Source organism: Alosa sapidissima, chromosome 6 (assembly GCF_018492685.1).
Source record: "Alosa sapidissima isolate fAloSap1 chromosome 6, fAloSap1.pri, whole genome shotgun sequence".
Lineage (NCBI taxonomy): Eukaryota > Metazoa > Chordata > Actinopteri > Clupeiformes > Clupeidae > Alosa > Alosa sapidissima.
This window is the reverse complement of record NC_055962.1, coordinates 13,316,048-13,339,944: the sequence shown is the minus strand read 5'-3', so window position 1 is coordinate 13,339,944 and position 23,897 is coordinate 13,316,048. Positions and strand designations below refer to the sequence as shown.

Sequence of the window (23,897 nt, the reverse complement as noted above, 5' to 3'; positions counted from 1 at the left end):
GTAATTGTTTAGCATGGAGGCATCCAGGTTATTCTTCTTGAGAAGTGGCTTTACAACAGCTGTTTTCAGTGACTTAGGAAAAGTGCCAGACAGCAATGATACATTTACAATTTGAAGGACATCCGCCGCTATGAGGTGAAAAACAGTTTTGAAGAAATTGGTAGGCAGAGTGTCTAAGACACATGTGGAAGGGCTGAGATTCTGTACCGTTTTTTCAAGTGTTTCGTAGTCTATCAAGCTGAACTCTGACATCAAGTTTAGTTTCCCTCTGTTTGTTGCTGGAAGTTCAGGTTGTTGAATTTGTAATTGAGCAGATATGTTGAGTCTGATTTTGTCAATTTTACCTTTAAAAAAAGATGAAAACTCATTGCATTTATTAGTTGAGAGAAGTTCAGGCGCTAATTGTGAGGGGGGATTTGTTAACTTATCAACAGTTGAAAATAGAATACGAGTGTTATTTGAACTTCTATTGATAATGTTAGAAAAGAAAGACTGTCTTGCTTTGCATATTTCAGAGTTATATGTGCGGAGCATCTCTTTATGGATTTCATAGTGGATCTGAAGTTTGTATTTACGCCATTTTCTTTCAGTCTTCCTACACTCTCTTTTTAGAAGTTTAACTGCTGGATTTTGCCTCCATGGTGCTTTCTGTTTGTCCTTAACTTTCTTGAATTGTAATGGAGCAATGTCATCCATAATGTTTGCCATTTTTGCATTAAAGTGATCAAATAAGTCTTCAGAGTCTGACAGTTGACTCAACTGTCAGAGTCTGACAGTTGACTCAACCTCAAAGTGTTACCTTTCATTTGAGAGCAGGATTATGCTTCTACACAAAGGGGTTCATGTGCAGTAAGCATTTGATTGTCAGTATGCATTTTGGATAACCAAAAGTCCTATGGGGAGTTTCCATAGGCATTTTATAAGACGCATGAGCATACCTTGGCAAATAATTCTATAGAGGTCCAACATTTGATGGTAGGCCCCAAAAGAGGTGGGAACAATGCCCTTGTAAATAGGCACAGTGCAATTTCAGGCAAAAACTTGAAATTTGCATTGAGATCCATGTTAAAGTTAAACAGCATCAAATCGGTAGTATTTCTATTTTAGAAATGCATTATTTTAAACCATTATACAAAAATACTTTGTCACTATTATCATTTGTAGCCTATAGCCTAATATAAAACAGTGTTGTTGTTTTTTGGAGGGGAAAGTACCCTCATTTGGGGTTGAGGAAATTTGGCAACGCTACCAATCAGATACATTGTTTATGAGAGGATAGCTGTGCCCAATTTGGTGCTTGTATCACTATTTGGACGATTCCACTGAAAAAACTGCTATTGGCCGCCCTACTAAATGTAATGTGTGATTGATGGTCTCCATTCCAAATTTACGCTCTCATTGGGGAGGTTCTCCACTACCCCAATAGGCTGGGCAGACCATCATAGGCTACGTCAGTTTATGGTTAGTGGAGGGCGTTAAGTAGACCTAAAGATAAGGACGCGATGTGATCATCTGAATTGGCTTAGATAGAACTCTCTCACACGCACTCCAGCTGATCCTTCCTGCCGGCGCACTTGGTCAAGTCAGATGTTTCTGACAAAAGCTGTACGAGAGGTGCGCCTCGGAGCTTCTGTGCGCTTTGGTGTTTTGTATGTTTCTTCTCTCCGCTTCTGCTAATGTGACAAAGTCGACAGCCATTGGGAAACGACTTTTGCGAACTTCATCGTTGCGTTTGGATATTGTAGGAACTGTCCAATATAAAAGTTTTTTTTTCCAAATGGATGTCTACTCGTCAAAACTGTCACATGCTGTGGATGTCGGAGTTGGCGCGTATCTACTTGTCATTGGTAAGTGCAATGCGAATTCAGTTAGTTATTAAAATATCGAGGCATAAAACAAAGTTGTAGCCTGTAATTAGTGATTATATAGCGAGGTTACTTTTGAACACTGATGAGGCAAATTCCATGGTCAATTGGGCTGAGCTGAGATAGATGTAGGCTCATGCAGTGTCTCTTAATATGCTTGGTCTTTTATTTTGCGCTTTGATCTTTGCATCGGCTGAAATTGATAACATGTTATTAATTTGTGTTCATAGTTACGTATTTAAGGTATTTGTCATGACCTGATTCTAGTTCAGTAGCCTACTCTGATTAGAGTTTACTGTAGGCCTATAGAATACAAATTGTGACTTCACATTTTGTTGTTATTACTAGCCCCTGTAAGCAGTAACAAAGTAGACAAACTAGGACAAAGGGAGGGTGTGCTAAAAGTGGTTAAACCTTCACACCTTCATATATCAGCAAAAAAAGTTCACCTTTCGTGGCAAGGTGACAGGCAAATTGTGTAAAATAGCTTTGACGCGGGGGTGGCAGTCGTCCCACCAAAATGCAGCCTGCCTTTGCAATTATGTTATCAGGCTTTGACAAATATCGTCAGGCTATCGATGCGGCATTAGTTGTGGACAGCAAATGTGAATCCTTAAGCTGAGAACTGTGTCCATTTAGTCGCAACTGACTCTAGGGTACCATGCCATATCATCAAAGGCCAGTCCATGGAGCAGTGCGTAAAGTAATAACCAAAGGTGTCGCGTTTAGAAAACGATGGGACAGATGACATTTCCCTGAACGCAGAAGAGTGCAGTTACACATTTTTATGCGACTCAAACATGACATTTTCAGACTGTTTTGTGACCGTTTTTATTAATTTCACATCGTGCACCCTGTTACCTTGGATGTAAACTCTAACCTCTGCATCAACCTTAAAATAAATATAACTGACAGCGTGAGAGGAAACGCGCACAAACGTGTGTGTGTGTGTGTGTGTATGTGAGAGAGAGAGAGAGAGAGAGAGAGAGAGAGAGAGCGTGCCTAACTGTAATGACCTACAAGTCTAAGCACATGTTTTCACCTTTACTACCAGTCAAACGAACACAGACAATGCTTTGCTACGGTATTATCATGCTATTTACAGTTACCTGCGTGTTCGTCCACTAGGCTATACCTTATACAAGCCGCAGCGGCAAACCTCAGATTTAGCTAATTTTACCGGCATTGTTAATTCATCTAATAGTGGTTCTTAACTGGTCTGGTTTTGTGACCCACCATTTCCCATGTTCATAAAGTCGCGACACATACATTATTAGTGTTCAAGCCAACGGATATAGTGAGCTACATAAGACACACAGAGCCTGTAGACCTACGTGTTTGGAACATGCGGATGTTTGGCATTACATTTTTTAAGTCTTCAACTCCTGATGTCAGGTTTGACTTTGACAAGTGCCAAATTGTTTCCACGTGGCATTTTAGTTTTGATGGTTTCATGCTCTCATGTGCCAGCAATTCACTGCACACCACACACAGGGGTTTCTGTCATATTTTGTCCTCAATTTAAGTGATATCCTAGCCTACTTCAAATATTCAGGGTCGCAGCCTACTTGTGTTTAGCCTACCGCTAAAATTATGTCTAACATGACCTTTCACATAAACATTGTCTGTGTCCATGACTGACTTTGGCTATAAAGTCTGTTAAAATACAGGTCCAATAGATCCCGACCCACCAGTTTATGTAAGGAGAGCTCTCAACCTGTGTGCTTACCAAAAGGTGTGACAAGAAGACTGCTGTTTGTTTTGTTTGTCCCTTTAATTTGTACAAACATTTTAGTCAAAGCTTCTTTTTTCTCTGGACCACAGTGATAGAGAGAAAAAAGCTTTAAAAATCCAATCAATCGATCATGCCTCTTGTGATCGGCTCATGATGTCACTCTCTCAGTGATGTCATTTGTGTTGGCAGTTCTGCTAAATGCCCCACCTGTCAGTAAGAGCCATCATGAACAAGCGCTGGGCGCTGCAGTGAGTCGTGTGGACAGCCCAGGGCATCAGAGGATGTGGGCTCCCCTCCATTCATAGATGCATCAGTAAAGGCCGGAGTAGAATTACGTATAACCCCCATCACTCCAGCCACAGAGCATTTCAGCTGCTGCTGTCTGGCAAGCGGTATCAGTCTCAAGGCTACAGACTCAGTAACAGCTCTCATGCAGGCAATCAGGCTGAATGACAATGGACTATGAAAGCCTGTTGTTTGATCACACACATGTGAACTCTTTCTCTCACACACACACACACAAACACCCCACCCCCCCACCACCACTCTCTCACACACACCACGCACACAATTTTCATGAACATCAATGGCTGTATTAAGGTTGGGGGGAAGGGGCAGGAATGTCAAAACCCCCTCCTGGTGTTGTTTTGGTCACTGTGTGGGCAGTCTGCCATGCAGTGACATTGCAGTGTTGGCTGACAAATCAGATCAGGATCACTGCATATGGGCAACAGCAGCTATCTGATGGGAGATGTTATCAGGAGACGATCCAGCTGGACAATATAGGCATAAATGATTCTGACCATTATTAGAAACTGGAAGGTATTTTTGTGACAACAGACAAGACAGCTGCAATATGTGCCACTTGAAATGGTTATGATATTGCTCTTCAGAAACGTATACGTTTTGGAACCAAATCATAGAGCATGGCCCTATATAAGTAACATACAATGTGGCAACTTTACTCTCGCTATATTAAATACACTGTCTTGTCGGTACAAGTCAGTACTACTAGGGTGCACCAACCAAAAAGTGGAGGAAAGGTTGGGTGGAGCATCACATGCGTGTGCCAGAAGCTCTATCTGCAGATCACAGGCTAAGGAGCGTAGAATTGGAATAGTCCGCTCTGTACAGGGATGGGGCAATGATAAAAATGCCCTCTGTGAGTTCATCTGCTTGTTTGTAACCAAACAAGTCTTTGGCCTCCTATGTGTATAGAAAGGGATCGCCCAGAGGATATCGATCGATCGCAGGGCTCTCAAGTCTCACACATTTACCGTGAGACACACACAATTGACAGATGTCACGCTACCTTACATGCCTTTTCTCACGCTGACTTTTTGACTTTCTCTGATGTAACGTTATAATTATGACCGCCGCTAGCGAAGCGGTCATATAATGATTGTCAAAGTTTTTTTTTTTTGTTTTTTTTTCGTCATCTACTTCTTGAATTTTTGGTCAACGATACCCGGGATGCCGAAACACCGGTGCACATGAAATTTGGTGGGTATGTATCCCAACTAGACTTTTACGGAATTTTTTTTTTTTCGTCCCAGGGGGCCACTCCCCCCCCCTGCTGGGCCCCCCCCCCAAAAAAAAGCAGTTTTTCGTAAATAACTACCTGAACCGTGGCACTGAGGATGAAGAATCTTTTATGGTATGTTGGTCTCAAGGGCCCACATCAACCTGGCCCATAATCACTCATTTGTGATTTGCACCCACCCGGTAAAAAATGAAATTGCTATATTATTCTGCTTTAATCGCCCCTATCTTCAGTTAAGATGTTCAGAACTGCACCACATTTTATGTGTATGATTGACCTGGCATTCTCTGGGGGTATGCCAAGTTTCGTAGAATTTCATCCATGGGGGGGTCTAAAAAAAATTAGGTTATGTGTACATTTAGTGACTGTACACTCATTGGCCTGTAGATGGCGGTGCACACATATACACATGCACACACACACAGGCACCCACATACTATCGGTATTAGAACGGCCGATACATAATTACAAATTCAGTAGGATTAAAAGAAAGCCAAAATAAATATTCATCATCATCATCATGGCTGCATTTCCAGTATTGGCGATAAGTAGTCGTTTGTCCACTAGATGGCGCATCGTTGCAGTGAGACGTAATTTTGTTGGAAGTTAAAAGTGGGTTGGAAAAACAATGGACGCTTCCTACAAGGACTGTAGTTTACCGCAGAGAACGTCTAATAAGGATAGGACGATGTTCACATGAAATGTAATTCCCATTTCTTCTTGAAGCCGAAATAAATCTGAGGATGTTTATCGGACATGCTTGGTTTTTACTGCAGGTACGTTAATCTTATAATATCAACAAGGACCTAGGTAATGTTACCGTTAGCGTTGGTTGAGTGATGGAGGCCAATTTGATTGATTGCATTTGTAGAAAACTATAAATGCGGTTATACCAAGCAAATTGATAGCAGCACTGTAATTGTATCTTTCGACTGTTTTTTGTTGCACGTGCTACAAAAATCATTCTGTGCAATGGAAGATTTACCAACGTTACACTGGTCTGATACAGTTTTGCCTATACATGCGTGAGTGAGACTGAGACGCCTGTTTATTTGTTTTAAGTGCGTGCAGGGTGTGAGAGGGGAATCGATGTGCTTTGATCCCAGCTTGGTAGTTGTAGTCTGTGAAATTAAAAAAGCACGTGTGTGTGAAGTATCCAAACAATGACACCTTCATTTCATTATGGCTGCTTTAGCAACACACCTTAAGCTACTGTGTAGTGGGTCCCATTTAGAAGTGGCTACTTCATTCGCGCTTTCCTTGACTCATGGAGCTGCGTGAATTTTATTACAACTTTTTGCTCAACTTTCAAAGAAAAGCACAAGTCCAACTCCTCCAAAGTTGACGCCAACGCTGATTCAAACAACCGCTCTCCATTAGCCATAGCCACCTTCCTTGTTGTTCACCATCACAGGACTGTCGTTATCCTGTTAAGCCCGCCTTAAGACTCTCTAACAACATAGAGCGCTGTGATTGGATGAAGTCCACGGCGTCAGCCAATAGAAATCCCTATGGTTTGATACTAGACGTACAGGCTGAGCAAATTAATTTGCCGCTGCTAGAGTGCGTCTAGATTTCTAGTCTACTAGGCTGGGTGAACCCAGCCTGATCTGCCCGCTATTTATTTTTTGATTTCTTAAAAGATTGAGGTCTGGTGAAATCCAGACTAGCCATGGACCTCAGTTACACAATGCAAGGGAACATGAATCAGCCTATATTTGCACGAACAATAACGGACAACAGCTCTTCAATTAACTTTGGCCCGTTAAAATGTGTATGAACAGTCTAGCGACGCATTTCATCAAGGCCCATTTGGACATGTCAGTTATTTGCACCACTGGTTAGATGTAAAACAGCATTTCGTTTCAGATTACTTTTACTTAATTTGTGCATTACTTTTCCCAAATACAATGTAGCCTACAGGTGTAAGTGACCTTTCATCAATCCAGTTGCAATGGATGAACTGTGATGAACTGCCCTACTTGTGATTGTTTAGAGATTTTAAAGGTTTTATTACAATGCTACATCTTCTTTGGCTATTCTATAATCTATTCACCTTTTCAGCACCACTAGGCTATTTTCTGTGCAGCCGCACACACACACTCAGGCATGCCAAACAAGCATACACAAAAGTTTCAAGATGGAGACAAATTGAAGTGTGATTTATTTTCGCGGAACGGATGTACAGGACTGAGCGGCAGTCATATTTTGTACCGCTATGTGGTACATGTAGTTTGATCTGTGGTTTGCAGGTTATGTATGCATGTAGCCAAACCTACAGTTTGCGTATCAATATTGCATTCAAGACGCAACAATGGGTCAAGAAAAGAAGAGAGTTTGGGGTCTTCTCAACTAAGAGACAGTGAAGTTGTAAGCCAGATAGCAGAACCTGATAAAAGCTCTGCAGATGACCTTCATTTATAAATGTCTTAATGTCTTAATGATGATTTCACCACCACAGATGCATGATATCAATTACTCAAATCACATATGTTTTTCACAACACTTTTCATACAAGCATATGTTTAGTAGTACTTCATATGAGTTTGTTATTGTTCATTTGTTTATATTGATAAAACATATTATGTGACATAACACATTCAGAAATGTTTATAATAAATCCAGGGCCTGAAATTCTCTGCTGCATCCAGGTTTTTCCATTATGTCATATCACACTATGTGGTAGCCACAAGGACTGGAACTACCACGTTTAAAAAGACTGAATTTCCCTTTTAGGAATGTCTGACGTGTGTTGATTACATGAAAAATGTCGACATTAAAAGCCAATTCAGACTAACATGACATAAGAGTAATTTATAAGTCATGCTGGACGTTAACCAAATTGTGAAAGATCAGTGACTGACATTTGCCTGCATCAAGAACTCTTCAGTCTGTGTTTAAAACACATTCTGTGGGCATTGATGTAGGTTAAATGAAAATGTCACCACCACCTTTAAAGCTCTACAGTATATACAGTAAGGTATTAAGCGCTGGTTTTAGAAGGATCCATGTGAGGCATTCCCCTGAGCCTCCTACTCACATACATACATACATACATACATACATACATATATACATACATACATACATACATATATACATACATACATACATACATACTAGGGGTGTGAATCTCTCATGTAAAAGACGATACAATTCGCATCTAGATATATGGGCACGATTCGATACAAGAAAAGATACATGTTCATAAAAAACGATTCAGTACGATTCGATTGGATGCAGTTCAAGAATGGAAAGCATTCTGAAAGATTTTTTATCATTTTCTCAAGGTGCACATTCATTTTATATTATCAGTTATCATGGTCATGGTTGTCAATTAGGCAAAAAAATGTGTGAATATGATTATCTAAACTGAGGTTTGTTTCATATACTGTATTGAAATAAAAAAAAAAATAGTCTACATTTCAGTCAAACACAGCAGCCAAATACAACACGGACCGGTTTCACGGACCGGTGGGTCGGGGGTTCCATGTTCCGTGCATGCATTACTTGAAAAGAACTAGCTCCAGTTATGTATGAACAGTGAAGGTAACGAACTCTTAAAAATGTGAAAAACGTGAAATTGAAGAAGTGAAAATTGAACAATATGAACTATGAAAATTGAACAACTTGAAGCTACATCTATCATGTGTGAACATGCTTAACAAAATATGGTAACAAAACATGGGAACTAAACGTGCATTACGAATATAATCAGTGGGAGCCCTGTGCTTGTTTCCCTGCAACAAGAAGGTTCCATCTGGGGGTTATGGAAGACAGTGACACCCTCAGTGTGTTTGAAATGTCCAGTCGATTGCGCAATTTGGTCTTAGTTGCAGTAATTGCCGAAAACCTCGACTCGCATCGATAGGCCTACGTGTTGGGAAATGGTAGCAACGTTTTCAGCGCTTTTACGGCTATCTCGGGATATTCTGCTTTGGTTTTCATCCAAAAACCCGCCAGAGAGGTTTCCTCATAGCCTACACACTCTTAAGACCACCGTCATTTGCAATTTCGATCAACTGCTCTTCCTCCTGCGCTGACAAGTTAGGACTATTCGGGATATTGACAAATGGGTTGCGGACCCACTCATTGGTTTGCCGTGGATCTTTGGAGGATGGGAAGTAACGCTCAAACTCATTTGAAAGCGCAACAAGGTGATCGGGCACCAGCTGCGAGAGAAAGGGCCCTGCCTCAGTCTCTCCCAAAACCCCCACTACTGTTTGGAACATATCAAATACACCCCGATCCACTCGTCGTACCCACAAATCAAGCTTGGCTTTAAATGCAGCGACTTTATCTGCCAGTTTAAAGACAGTTGTCATTCTCCCCTGCAGTGACAGGTTGAGGTCATTAAGCAACCCGAATATGTCACACAGGTAAGCGAGTTTTGACACTCAGCCCTCATCACTAAAATATGCAGCTAACGGTGACTTATTTTCTGTAAGAAATCTCTGCAGCGGCTCTCGCAACTCAAACACTCTGGCCAGTGACCTGCAATCAACCAACTTGGATAGCGTACCACGGTGACCCATTCACCCTCTCTAACAACTGTGCCTCAATATCCTCTGACATATCATCAATTCGCCTATGGACAGTGCTTACAGAAAGCGGTACCTGAGCTATTTTTTTAGCTGCAGCCTCCCCAAGGAGTTCATTGCACATGCCTTTACCAGCAGGCAGAATTAACTCTTCCCCAATAGTAAAGGGCTTCTTAGATTTAGCAATCCGACTAGCCACTATGAGGCTTTTAGCGCAGCCACGTTCACCGATGTGGTTGCTTTACGCACTAGTTTTTTGTCCTTCTGCAGGGCTCTACAGTGCGCCCATTTCACTCGCACATGCGAGTAAAAATAATTGCGTGCGAGTGCAAAAAAATATTTAGGCGCACTGGTGCGAATGACTTCTAGCCAAGTCAATGTTTGCCTACAAAATACACCGCAACATCGCAAAACATTACTGGTGCGAACCATAAAATCACGTCGCCAATATAGCATAAAAACTACACCTCTCATCAACGTTAGCAGTTTTCGCGTTGTGACTCGCTAGTTGCTTCTATCAAATTCAAGGATGCGCAGAAAAAGCGGAAAGTTAGCCAGCCAAGATACCAAGTAGGCTAGAACTAATTTCTTCAATTCACCGAATTCATCGGATATATGAGGAACAGGATAAGATTCTGGGAATGCAATGAGAGAAGGAAAAGGTAACATGCATTTTAGCCCAGTTGATGTATTGGGTGCAATATGCAAAATATAGCTGTAGCGAACAGTCACAAAAGTAGCCTCCCATAATAGTCTCCCGTTTTCTTCAAAGAGAACGCTACAGACAACTCCAGGCATCCATGCATGCTTGTTTGTTTTACACCGAATACAAGCTGAAGTGCAAAACGAAAGTATGCATAGGCCTACCATTTGACAACTGCCCCCATCAATGCAGATATTTCAAATATATATAAATATCACTGATTAGACTATGTTGGGTTTTGTGGAAGAGAAAATTCACGGTTTTAGTAGTAGGCCTAGTATTGGGCAGTATGCTTGGACTCTAGATGTCGAATTAGCTTTGATGGTTTCATTGCTTCGTTTGACAACTTATCGCCAAATACCACACATAAAGGACTTGGTGCATGCGAGTCACCGGTCTCTGCGAAACCATATTTTAAATATGACTCGTCATATTTCGTATTGAATGACCCCTTCTTTTTCTTTGAGGTATCTGGCTCACCATCGTCAGTGGGTATTATTGCGAATTAAATTGAGTTTATTTAGTTTGCATGCATTTTTTTTTAAACTCTTGTCGTAGGCTACGGCCCGGCCCGGTGGTTGGGGACCGCTGCTCTACAGACTATCGTTGCTGTTTAGTGTTTAATTTCGCGCTGGATTTTGAAAAACAAAAGAGTAAAAACTGTAAAACAAACGAACGAGCAATGTGTGATCAAGGTGCCTGGCTACTCCTTGTCTTGACCACCCTGTTTGCACAAGTTGATTTGCTATTTAAACAATAGGCCTATGCGTAGTGCATACCAGACGGGAAGATGAGCTTTGGACACAAACTACATGTTGCCTGGCGCCACAATGTGCCGGGGCATAAGATAAGATCCTCTGTGTCTGTCTGTATCTTTCTCTGATGGTGTCTTTCTCTGTCAAATTCAAATTCAACTTGCTTTATTACTGTGAATGGATACAGTATTACCAAAGGTTAAGATCATCACAGTAATAAAGTGAACAATAGTAATAAGAATAGGAGGAAGAAGATGTGTTCTGTCTCTCTCTCTTCTTGCATGAAACATCCCATACACCATAAAAAGATGGAAAGATGGTTTCGCAAAGTGTTTCACAATCAGACCCTTTGTTTGTACCCAAGTCAGCTGCATATACCTGACCCATATCGAGGGAAAGCACTACCATATGACCCCAAAGTCTGGTAGTGTGTGTGGACTCGAAGGCTGGATATCTGTAGCTTAGCAGTGTCTGACAGTTTGATAATGGACAAAAGGCAAGAAGAGGCAGAGAGAAAAAGAGCAAACGGCTTATCTTATCAGAACACAAAATCTCTCTCCCTAGCCTATATCATCACGGGACAGCCATACCTAGATGTTTCTTTTTTTCTCTTTCTGTCGTCAGCTTCTTATTTTTAGTGCTGCTTTTAGAAATGTTGGGCTCTGTAAAAGTATATTCAGGCTACTGGCTCTGCTATAGAACCTGCATCAACACAAGTGCTAAAAAAAGCCTTGTTATTGCTCACAAAGGCTGCTTCATCACCTTCACCAGGAGGTCAAGCTTTCACTGTGGTTTGTCCGTCCGTCTCAGATTCATGTCAAACTGATTATGTGAAGTGCATCTTATGATTATTATTGGATGGTGTTTATGTCGACGTACAGTATAAAAGTCAATTACACACTGAGATCTCGTGTTTGAATGGCAAAGACCAGAGCTATAGTATATGACCTGGGCAGACGTCTGTCCACACTGTGTGCCCTTGATGTCTTTGCAGCTTTGGTTGGGTATTCAGGCTACTGGCTGCACATGTTGAACTGTGAAGGAGAGCCTACCTATAGCACAAGGAATTTAACACCTTTCCTCTCTACATCTGAAAATACAGAAACCAATTGCATATTGGAATGTAAGATTTAAGTAAATTGGACCTGCATTTGATTAGAAATGAAGTGGAGAGGATTCCATTCTTCATTTCACGTGGGGCTTAGACAGGAACCGTTATTTTTTTTTCACCAGGAAAGCAGGCTGATGAACCATGGACAATGAGGGCCTGTCATCTGTCTGTCTGTGATCACACACACAAGCTTAATCACACACACACTCTCTCTCTCTCTCTCACACACACTCACTCACTCACTCACACACACACACACACACACACACATACATACACATACAGTACATACACACAGATGTTACAACATCCACACAACATAAACAGCATTTACAATTATTATACCATGATTTTTAACTTTTCTTACACAAGTATAATAAAATGACTCTTGAAACTTGACACGACTGTTCCGGAATACAAGTCTTGTCGGGTGGGTCTCAATGGGTCATCTGGTCAGATGTGCCAAAGACCCTGTTTCCATTTGTTTTTAAAAAGGCATCTTGGGTGATCCCATCACACATTGTCAGTTCTAAATACACGTGTAAACAATCACTAAGACGCTTATCGTTTGTAGTATAAATGCTAAAGCATTTTGATGCGTCCCAGACAATGGGAGTTCAGCAATGTCTTTAGCTAAGCACCTTGAATACATTTTGTAAACCGTGATGTGTCTCGGCTGACCACTTGTGATAGGATCACCTACTGGCCACCTTACACCAAACAACTTTGACAAGATTTGGGAAAGATTCTTGAAAGATTGTAGTCTTTTAACTAATGCCCCCTATTCAAACTTTACTCGAAAGACTCCAATCTTTTAAGAATCCTTCCCAAATCTTGTCAAAGTTGTTTGGTGTAAGGAGGCCATTAGACACATTCTAAAAACAAATGTTAACAGGCCCAAAAACTGGTGACTGCCTAATGTGGTCACTTCATGGTCATGTGGTGTAAGTGAGCATCTCACATGCTCAAACAAAGTTGATTGAAAAAAAGTTGTGAAGAATGTAATATTACAAAATGTGATTAATTTGTTCTGTATTTGATCCTCACACTCGCAAAATTCTTCCCCTCTGCCAGTTCTGCCAATTGAATTTCAAGTCCGGAAATTAAATTTCAGTTTACTTCAATTACTGACTCACACTTCCAGTCCTACAGGAAAAGCAATAGACCTTTTTCACAGCAGACATTTTGACATAAAATATATAGCAGGCCCAGGTGTTGCTGATGACATTACTGTAATTAGGGTTCTGATTCTGTCACACTTCAATTGAATAGACTTCATTAATGTAATAACTAACATAGTGCTGACCGGTTATAAAGCTCTCGGAACCCAAGAGGCTACACCAGAGGTGTGTTCAAATTTGGCAAACAGTGCCGACTGTTCATGGTGAACATGTTTTCTCTGAACAGTTACATTTGAACAATTTGGTGTAAACATTCCATCGTAACTTTGTCCAGCCCACGTCCAGCTCCACTGTATGTTCGTGGAGAACTACCTTCTCAGACTGTTTGCGAGTGTTCACAAACATTCGCCAAAAACTCAAGGCAAACAGAAACCAGGTCTCCAACAGGTAGCCTAGCTTGTCACGTTCAGCGAACACCTCATAATCTCCACAATCCACTCCATGATTACACTGTAAAAGAAAACCCGGTCTCTGTAGGCAGCCCAGGCTCCAAAAACTAGAAACAAAGTGAGGCCTGTCCCCCAAACAAAAACAAAACCGTGTGTGGAGTTCCTCTGGGAATACTGAGGTGAGCTTCCTCTCTGGTGTGTTTTTTTTTGTTTCTTTGTTGAAATATAATGTAGACTAAATTGTTTTGGACAAAATCGTCTGCTGAGAAGTTTTAATATAAACATAAACAAATGCAACATCATGCACAATTGCTTACCCCACCTTTAATGTGCTGTGTTGTTCTCTGTGTTATGTCAACACTGTCCTCCCAGTGATTATCCTGGAAACCCAGAGGTCTCGCGAGAGCACAATTTGAATTTGCTCAGCGAGTCACTCTGGCAATCAGTAATGATGCTCACCTTTCTCAGAGGAGTAGAGAAGCACTCTGTATAAATCCATTGTAATTTCACTTTGCTCTGCTTGCTGTTCAGCCTGAGAGGGTTTTAAGATACATGTAGATGGTGTGACTTCGGAGCACCCATTTCAATCAGGCATTGTTCATCCTGGGTACTTATCAGTGCTCACCATCGTGTTCGGTTCGGTGTTTCCAAACCATGTGAGGGCTGTTTTCCCACCAGTCTGCCTGTCTGCTTCCGTCGCCCCCTCAAGTCCTTGTGCTCATCTCCAGACTCCTGTGGAGCGGCCCCTCGTTTTTTTTTGTGTGTGTTGTTTGTTTTTGCAGTCTGCCTTTGTTACCATTCAAAATGAATGTCCAGAGTTATATGAATGAAGGTCTTTCCTTAACATGCTTATTCATCCATGGGATGAGCCCTTTCCACTTTTAATGTCAGACTGTAGACATGAGTGCACCTAACTACATCTTTATATTCACATAATTTTCCATAATTAGAACAAGATGACTTGACTGGGTTATATTGCGCGCATTCATCTTTTTTTGGTGCATTCGGTGGGTCATGTACCTCACATGCAACTCTGTGTGGCTATTGGCTAATTGTCATCATGTCACAGCTTTGGTCGTTACACTGCATACCCTGTAAAGTTCACCCAGTCACCTTGTTGATATGACAGAGTTATGTGTAGCATAGTCAAGTTTATTACAAGTTAATTACACATAAACGCACATTGATTCTTCAAATCAGTGCTTTATTGAGAATGTAGCTGCACTCTGCCCCTTAGACCCCACAGAGGCTATTTTGCACGATCTGTTAACTAATGACCACATCTTTGTGTGTCAGAAATTAGGTTCAGTGCATGACTGTCTGTTTCTTGCATGTCCACATTTGTTTGGATCAGATATTAAGCTCAGTAGCGTTCTTTAACGGGTTGTTGAGTTTGTCATCATGCACTTGCATAACAAGGACAATGGTAAACACACAGAGGCATCTTTTAGGTCATTCCTGTAAGAAGTTTACTTAAGAAAAAGGGCTGTAGAAGAGAGAGATTATATTTTTTAAGTAGTCAACCAGCAGTCCCTGGTTGTTCAGTCACAGCGACTAAACAAGTGAAAAAATGAAGGAAGGAGGAGTAGCTTACATAAACAAACATAAACACAGTTTATGCTCAAGTCATAAAAACGTCACCACTGAGAATCATGAGGACATAAAGAAATACATCGGATGTGAACATAGGAGAAAAAAAAGAATATCTTCAGCCGTGGAGGTCACCTCGGTTCTTTCCTCTCTTATTGTGGGCTTTTCTCAGCCCAGCTGCGGTTGGAATGTACTGCACACGTGTATGAACTGGCTTTTATTTGTATGTTGCCTGTAGAAAACTGAGGGTGCAGCGTTTTGTGCTGGTTAAAAATCTTCCCATCATTCCCAGCTAGATGCAAGGCTAAGTAGAGGTCAAACCTAACCAACAGTCTCCCTTCAAGTGAAATATTTACTTCTGAGATTTATTGTTCAAGGATGACAACATGATGACGAGAAGGCGTAAATATCTGCAAGCTCTGTTTTCATGATTATTCAAACTGTAAACAAGTGACAAACATTAACAGACAGCGTATTAATAATCGTCTCTTAGAGCTATAAAGTGTTGTATGTATGTATGTTTCGCAGCCATTGGGTTTACTGTCATGTCTCTGTCCCACGCTCTCATTCAACATAACTGTGTTGTCCATCATAGGGAGCTGGCTTGGCAAACTGAGAGCTTATGCTGATTAAGATTAAATGTTTTTGCATCACTAAACACACACAAGGTGTTAAAGTATAACCTTACAGTTGGCAGGGTTAAAGTCAAACCTAACAATCTGGCTTGCAGTAAAAGGAATGTTTACAACTAAAATTTGTGTTCAGGAGTCGTTCTAATGAAAGAAGACTTATATTTGCAATTAGCTTTTCGTGACATGTTTAGCAAAATGGGATGATATGGATAGGGCATAAATAAACAGTTCTTACCATGTGGAAAGGTGACTGTATTGAAAAACACAAACTGTGCCAGTAAGCTCTCCGTCTCTCTTGTGTCCTTGTCTCCCTGTCCATCTGTTTTTGGCATTAGCTGTTCTGTCCATCATAGGGAACCTCCTGGTGCTCATCATGGCCAGCAAGCGCTCCAAGCACATGAAGCCGGCAGAGCTGCTGAGCGTGAGCCTGGCTGTGACGGACCTTGGTGCGGCCGTGACGATGTACCCGCTGGCTGCAGCGTCGGCCTGGAACCATCACTGGATCGGCGGTGACGTCACATGCCGCTACTACGGCTTCATGGGGTTCTTCTTCGGAATAGCCAGCATGGCGACGCTGACAGTGATGGCCGTCGTCCGATTCATCGTGTCCACCAACCTGCAGTCACCCAGTGAGTAGGAAATCACGTGTACAAAATTTTAAGTGTTGAATTCTCCAAAAAAACTCTTTCAGAGTTAATTTTAACACTAAGTGTTAAATTACCCCATTTTGATTTGAAGAGAATATCAAGGTATATATACTACACTCCTGTCCAAGTAGTCTTACCACTCGAGTTACACTCATACTAGGTGCGGTTCACTTGTACCATGCCAGAGCAAGATCCCATCGCTCTCCCTGTTGGCCTACACTCACACTACATTTATCGATCCATACCAGAGCACGGTTGTGATGAAGTGCTCTAGAATCTTTGCGTGAGAGCGTCTTTTATTCCCATAACAACCTTGCACATCTTAATTGATTGAAGAACAATCAAATGAAAGACGGTGTGGAATGGAACAGTCATGTCTATCACGTAATAGTTCACATTCTGTATTCAGGCACGTTTGCGATCATACTACTGTAGATACATCCAACTGCCCCGAGTCCACCTCTTCAAACAGGCCCAGGCATGGATCGGCGTACTGAAAACTACTTGGATTAATGTCATTTTGGTCTCCAACAAAATTTACATTCATTATCAACCAAAAATAGACCCAGGTGTTTTTTAGACCAGAGTTTTCCTTTAAGGACCTATTTGAGAATGCCCCTTTATTTAAAGACCTTTTTGAAAGGTCATGGTTATGCTATTTGACGTTCAAACTCTCTGTGTTATGCTATTTAACTACTGTATCATGATGTTTGGCAAAGTCTCTAGCCAGGGTCATGAACTGCTTTGCAGGGATTGTGCACAAGGCTACTATGCAAAAATTCATGCATACACCCCATATGCTCATTTTTGCCAGTGGCCTTTTAAATAACTTATAATGATTTAAATGAGGGGTTCTTTTAACCCCTGCAGATTTGGCTTATTGATGTTTTTACTTTTTTATGCATTTATGTTTTAGATGTTATTATGTATTTATTGTCCATCTTGGTGTGAAGTGCGATTTGACTTGTGTAAGCTCATGGGGCAAGGTTAAGCCTTTTGCATTACCACAAAAATTGCTGATGCTGATTTTTCATATGATATGCAGGGCAGTACTTTTGATTTTTCAGAGGAGAAATGCATGTTTCTTTTATCAACTCATATTAATTTGCCTCGGCCTGCATAGTTATTATTATTTATGTGTTTTTCAAATATTTTGTGTCCCAGTTGCACAGCGGACTCTTCTGCCAATTTCTTGCCATTTGTCAAGAGATGCTTCCGTTGGGAATATCTATTTCCGTCAACATCAGTACACTTCTGAATTTAATTGACTTGACAGAGGGGGTATAGATAAACATCTTAGATCTGTAAAGAAAAGTGGGTAACACTTTATTTGAAGGGGTCTACACAAGGGTGACATGTAACCGTCATAAGAATGTCATGACACATGTCATGCACATTAATGACATAGTATTGATGTTCATGACTGTTGTCATTAAGTGTCATTCGGTTTTTGGAATGTCAAGTTGACATTGTTTGGGTGTCATCATTATAACAACTTGACATTAGGCAAGATGACATTATTTGAGGGTGTCTCTGTCATGACAACTTGACATTAGCCAAGAAAATGTAAACCGTTGTCATGACAACTTGACATTAGCCAAGAAAGAAATGCAAAATTGACATATAACTGTGTTTGGCCTGACTCATCTTCTAGGTTCGTGAAGTGGTGGGCCGGAATAATTGATTGACATGACACCATTATAATTGTGTCATGAATACTTTCCTTGGCATGATATTGTCATGACAACTTGACATATAACTGTGTTTGGCCTGACTTATCTTCTAGGTTTATGAAGTGATGAGCCTGAACAATTGGCTGTCATGACACCATTATAAATTAATAATAATAATAATAATTTCATTACATTAATCAGCTCAAAGTGCTTTACATTTGAAGCATGTAACACAATAATAGTCAGTCAGTCATTATCAATCACTTTTCCTCATTGCTGGGGCCGTTTATGATCAACTCAGCAACATATCAAAAATATAGAAAAATAACATGTCATAAGACTGGCAGCCTTAACCCTTTACCCCCCATAAGCACGCCATATGGCAACTGTGGCAAGTTAAAACTCCCATATTCCAGGAAAAAACCTTGAGCAGAACCTGACTTAATAGGGGGAGCCCATCTGCTTCTGGCTGGCTGCGTAGGCCATGTAGTGAATGTATAGATTAAAAATAAGAGTAAGCTACTACAGTTCATGAATATGAGTTATATTTCCAGATCTGCTAAAATGTATCGAGAGAGTAATTGAATTGAATTGTTGCCTTGCTATGCAGGTTGTTTTTTTGTTTGGATGCATGATTTGAGAGAGTGTTCCAGTGGACAAATTCGCCATTGGACACGGGAGGCAAATAAGCAGGAGGCGCGAATGATAATCTTGCCTGCGACATGAACTGCTTCTACTCAATATTTCTTCATTTCATCGTAGCCTACAGATAAGCGCGAGATCTCACCACTTAAAAAAAAAAACATACTACCCGGGTAGATGGACTTTATTATTTTGGGGTTATTTTATCAGAGCTCTGAGGTCATTTTACTTTATATTTTTCTCAACTTGTGTTTAAAAGGTTGAAAACTAAGAGAAATACTGATTTTCACAACTAAAAGGACAGAAAAGAGAAACAAGGTCATACTGTTTGATATTTGATGTTTAATAAATGCCGGCTATATGTTCTGGGTAAACTATTTTGGTACTTTCATTTGTCTACTCCTCTTGTGAAAAGTTCCTTAGAAAGGCAGCACTTCACTTTAAATTAAAATAAGTGCCCCTTACACAGACAAATATGGCGTCTCAGGGGGAATCGAACCCCTCAGTCCCTCAAAACACACCTTAAAATGATTGAATGGTACTACTGGTTAGGAATCCGTCATCGTAATGGTGTGTTGGGTAGACTCGTGCATGATTTGAAAAAGCTGCAGAAATGATGGCAATGAAATGGTGCTTAAAGACTAGTATGTGAATAGTTGTATGCATGTTTCACATGCACAGTTAGGTTAGCTGGCATGGTAACATGTCCATGTATTATGGTTTTGCAAAATGCATTGCTGAAATAAACTCTTAAGTCATGACTGAGTATGGTATTTGTTGTCATTATAGTTGAAATTAGACTCAATGTTCCAGAAATGTAAAATGTACAGAAATAGGACCTACATGATAGTGTAATGACACTTAATGACATGTTCAGGAAACATCTCAGATGGTTCACTGTACTTTAGGTCAAAGGTAAGTAAGTATTCATGACACTGTCAGGAAACTATTTTGGTGTGTAATAGTTATTTGTGACAGCTTAATGACAAGTCAAAACTGTACCACTGTAGTTGAGGTCAAGAAAAGTATTCATGACCAATTTATAATGTCGTATTTATAATGTCAATTTATATTAGTCGTCATGACTATTGTAAACGGGTTACATTTTCTTGGCTAATGTCAAGTTGTCATGACAAAGACCTGTCAAATAATGTCATCTTGGCTAATGTCAAGTTGTCATAATGATGACACCCAAACAATGTCAACTTGACCAAAAACCGAATGACACATTATGACAACAGTCATAAACATCAATAATGTGTCATTAATGTACATGACATGTGTCATGTCATTCTTATGACGGTTACATGTCACCCTTATGTAGACCCCTTCAAATAAAGTGTTCCCGAAAAGTGACATTGTGTTTACTGTTGGTCTGTGTCCCAGCTCCTTCTCATTCAACATTACTGTTCTGTCCATCGTAGAGAACCAGCTGCTTGGTTTATAGATTGATTGGATATAGATTTGAATTTAATTTAATTGTTCTCCCCAGAGGAGTGGGTGAGCTTGCAGCAATACTGCTTGGAAAAGAGTCCAATCTGACTTGCCAATCTAAATTGAATTGAATTGAGTTGAATTGAGTTGAACTGAACTGAACTGAACTGAACTGTTCCCCCCAGAGGAGCGGGTGAGCATGCGGAATGCTAAGCTGCTGGTGGTGGGGGCATGGCTGTACGCGCTGCTCTGGGCCGTTTTCCCCTTCGCCGGCTGGGGCCAGTATGGTCCTGAGCCCTTTGGCCTGTCTTGCACACTGTCCTGGGCCAACATGCGCCACATCGACCACGGCTTCTCCTTCGTCATCAGCATGTTCTCCATGAACCTGGCCACACCCGCCGTGGTCATCATCACCTGCTACGCCGGCATCGCCTTGCGCCTGCGGGTCACCTTCAAGTCCATCAACAGCTTCAACCACCTGCCCAACGCCGTCAAGATGCAGAAAAGACTTGTACTGGTGAGAAACATCATCTTCCTTTATATATATCTGCAACCCCAATTCCAAAAAAGTTGGGATGTACATAAAAACAAAATGTGATCTAAAAATCTCGTAAATCCATATTTAGCTGCTAAAAGGACATAGACAACATATCAAATGTTGATAAATTTGACTATGCCAGCAACACATCTCAAAAAAGTTGGGACGGGGGCAACAAAAGGCCTTAATTAAATGCCAATCAGTAGTGTTCATGTAAACAGTTCGGTTGAAATCTTTAGTCAGATTCATTTCAATCTGATTGAAAGAAAAAAGGTCCATGTAAACGCGGCTACTGAAAGTAATGTACCATGAACCAAAGTATGTTTCAGTTCAGACTGAAGTGCTAGATAGACGCATGCACACACAGAAAGCTGTCTTCAATCTGCCTCCAGTTCCCTTGAAGGTACCACAGTTAAAACCAATGCATTGTTGCATCTCTCACCAGAAAGCTCTCTCCTGGAAATGAATAGGGAGAGGTTAATTGACACAATGACACATGACGTAAATGTGAAGAGCGGAGTACTTGTTGCCTCCTGAGGCGACCACCTCTCCACACACATAGCCTACCCCAGTCCTACTGTTAGACATCCCACACCCTGCCTTTGTGCCCTGCCCCAGAAACAAAGGCAAAAGCAATGATGTTCAGTGCTTTTAAATGTCATGGCATGAAGCAACAACACACACACACACCTGTCACAATGCCTTTTATAAACACGCTTGTGAATAAGAAAAAAAAATGCTATGATTTACAAATTATGTCAACCCTATATTTAATTGAGAATAATTTAAAAGGCAACAAATTTGTAACAGTTTTGTATTAAGTGTAATATAGGATGTAATGGGTCAGGTGTACAAACCCAATGGCTTTGAACGCGATTCTGCCAATCATTATCAAAGACCAGAACAATCCGTTTTAGAAATTTCTCTTAATAATAGTAAGTCCTTTGTCACTGTTGGAATTGCATTTGTCTTGGTACAAAGAGCAGGATATTAATATTCATACAGCATGCTGACTTGAGCAATACAATTCTTGATGGAACTCATCACACTCATCTTTTTCTTATGTTGTCGCCCCCTTCCATCAGGCTATCAGAGACCATTAACAGACATGCTGTACCTGCATACTCTGCAGAAATAAGCTATGCTATTTCATCACAGCATTTGCATGGGGAAACTGTTACCTGCTTCAGACCAGGACATATTTTTGAACTGACACATACCGTACGGGTGACAAGGTATATACAGTGTGTACGTACGTACGTGTGTGTGTGCTCTGGTGCTTCATCCCTTTGGTATTTTGACCAAGGAATGACACAGGTGTTTTATTAAGACCTTAAACTAATTGTGGAAACTTATTGTGGAAAAGAGGCCAAACATCCCCTCTTTAAATGTGTGTGTGTTTCTCCCCTACAAACCTTTAAATCCCCAGCACTTCAGTAGGCAAACCGCTGGACCATGTAATTTCTAAAAGTTAATTTCCTCTGTTTGACACCCAGTAAACAAAATAAAGTCCTGGCGACGTCCCCTAAAGGTCCCCTGGCGAACGTCACCTCCTCGACATTGTGTAGGGTTTAATTTATTCTAAACGATTTCACGGTTGCAGACAAAATTTCCATGCACAAAAACTATGCTTTTTGACAGACTTTGCATGTTGCCCATCATTTAAATTAGGGTCCCGATTGTCTTATATTTATATTTGACTACATCAAACAGATGCTCCAAAGCTACACACAGTATGACACAGCCATGGTTGCCAACATGGTGCCCCTGAGCAAGGCATTTAACCCTGAGATGCTCCACAGAGACGGCTCCTGTAGTAACTGCAGGTCACTGTAAGTCGCTCTTAGTAAGAACGCCTTGGTACAAGTCCCTGTAGTTCGTTCATTGCCAATCAGTGTGATGCAACGTGATGTAAGGTGATGTCTAATGGTGTTTCTTCTTTCACAGATCGCCATCTTCATCAGCATGGGTTTCCTGGGTAGCTGGACGCCCTACGGCATGGTGAGTCTGTGGTCAGTGTACAGCGACAGCACCTCCATCCCGCCAATGGTGAGCATGTTGCCCTGCCTGTTCGCCAAGACCTCCACTGTCTACAACCCCCTCATCTATTACATCTTCAGCAAGGCCTTCAAGACCCAAGTCAAACAGCTGTGTTGTCCGTACAGATGGTCCAACGCCTGCAACCAAGACATGGACAGCAACAAGGCCATCGAGAACACCGTCTACCTGGTGTGCAATGACGCCAAACCTCCACAGCCAAGGCCCCGCATGGACGACAAGGACCTCGGGACAACGGAGCAGATGGAGACGCGGCTGACTCTGGAATACCAATAGTGTTTATTTATTGAAGTGGGGGGGGGGGGGGGGGAGTATTACAGCTGGTGTCCCAGACGATAGATCATGACTAAAGCCCAGGGCTGGGGAGGCAGAGGTGGAGAATAGAGGAGAGGGTGACAAAAAAAAAAAAGTACTGCTATGGAAAGTTTTCCAAATGATCTTTTCCACAAGGGGAGTTTGTATTCTTTCTCTCAGTCCAGGTAAACATCTGAAAAGCTATAAAAAAAAAAGAGGTGCACAAACTCATGAGCTCTGCAGCTTTCAAAGGCAACCATCCTTGCCACTTGTCACATCCTGACAGAGGCCTCGTTTGAATTCAAGGGGAAAAATGAATGTCACGCCAATTCATCTCTCTGAAACTCGCAACTGTGACTATAATTTAGGGTGAGGTTGCTGTTGTGTGTCTGAGACTGAGTGCAATGAAAGACACTCACAAAGTTAGTGTAAGAATGTGGTTCCTGTCTGAGAGAGGATTAAAAAAATGCTTAAAATGTTGACTGGAACAGATGTCCTGGATAATGTGGGTTCTTTTTTTTCAGGATATCTGTGAAAATAGTTTTTCCACAGCTTTCAACAACAGA

The 23,897-nt window shown here is 41.1% G+C and overlaps 1 protein-coding gene across 1 annotated transcript; it reads left to right on the top strand.

The window, feature by feature from the left end:
• Positions 1–1,678: 1,678 nt before the first annotated feature.
• opn8b (opsin 8, group member b) lies at positions 1,679–23,897 on the top strand. The gene is made up of 4 exons (XM_042096272.1): positions 1,679–1,847; positions 16,381–16,674; positions 20,627–20,958; positions 22,927–23,897. The coding sequence occupies exons 1-4, from the start codon at positions 1,778–1,780 to the stop codon at positions 23,311–23,313; spliced, it is 1,083 nt and encodes a 360-aa protein (XP_041952206.1). The 5' UTR covers positions 1,679–1,777; the 3' UTR covers positions 23,314–23,897.